Here is an 869-nt window from a genome sequence, read left to right on the forward strand (position 1 = left end):
AGCCAGCACACGCTCTCCTCCATGCCTACAGCCAGTGCAGCCGTGTAGCAAGGAGCTAAACAATGTCTGCTGCTGGGAAAAAAAAATTAGCATGAAGTTTTTAATTAGTTATGTTAACAAGGCCCTTAAAGGCTGGCTCAGACTTCCAAGGAAGACTGGGAGTGGAAAAAGCAAGCCATGGGGCCGGCATTTCTGAGTTACGTGCCCTGTGGTGTCTGTGAGCACAGGATGAGAGAGGTGGGCATCAGAAATCCCCAGGGAGCAAACGCAGCCAGGCCAGACCCCAGTCCCTCTGCTCCAGTGCCTCCAGCCCTGCCTGAAGCGCGGAATCCGGGCAGGGTGACCCACAATGGCCACTGACCTGCAGCGTGTACCAGAAGGTGAGCGTCAAGGAGCTGGTGGTTTCGTTGACAGGGTAGTGCCCGGGGATGCCAGTGCAGAACATGATCATGTTGACCAGGGCCAGGAAGCTCTGCCAGTGCTCCACCTGGTCCAGAAGGGCCCTGGGGAGCGGAGAGCATGGTCAGGGTGGCACCACTGCTGCGAGCCTGGCTTCTCTGCCCTGACACACATCACTGGGTGCACAACAGGCCCTGGACAAAGCAGCACATGGGGAAGAGTGGGCTGCTCCAAGCTCATTCCCTCCTGGGGACTGTCCCCAGCACTCACCGGGAGTGGTTCTCCCCCAGGGCCACGGCGATGCGGCAGATCCCGTGCGATGTCTCCATGTCCCCACTCTGGACTGCCTGGCGTAGCTGCTCTTGGAGCCCCAGCACAGGAGGGATGAGCTTCAGGAGGGTGTTCACATACCTGCAAGCACAGTCTGAATCAGTTCTGGGCACTGATTCACCAGCACCGGCTGCCATGGC

The 869-nt window shown here is 58.8% G+C and overlaps 1 protein-coding gene across 1 annotated transcript in view; it reads right to left on the reverse strand.

Moving 5' to 3' along the window:
• The window catches only part of IPO13 (importin 13), a gene marked incomplete at its 5' end in the record, with an annotated part of 14,741 nt that extends 13,931 nt beyond the window's left edge, over positions 1-810 (reverse strand). The window contains 2 exon segments of the mRNA XM_010164173.1: positions 362-503; positions 670-810. Coding sequence (XP_010162475.1) covers positions 362-503; positions 670-810 — 283 coding nt within the window.
• Between the last annotated feature and the right edge of the window lie 59 nt (positions 811-869).

Source organism: Antrostomus carolinensis, unplaced genomic scaffold (genome assembly GCF_000700745.2).
Source record: "Antrostomus carolinensis isolate BGI_N321 unplaced genomic scaffold, ASM70074v2 scaffold30373, whole genome shotgun sequence".
NCBI classification, from domain to species: Eukaryota; Metazoa; Chordata; class Aves; order Caprimulgiformes; family Caprimulgidae; genus Antrostomus; species Antrostomus carolinensis.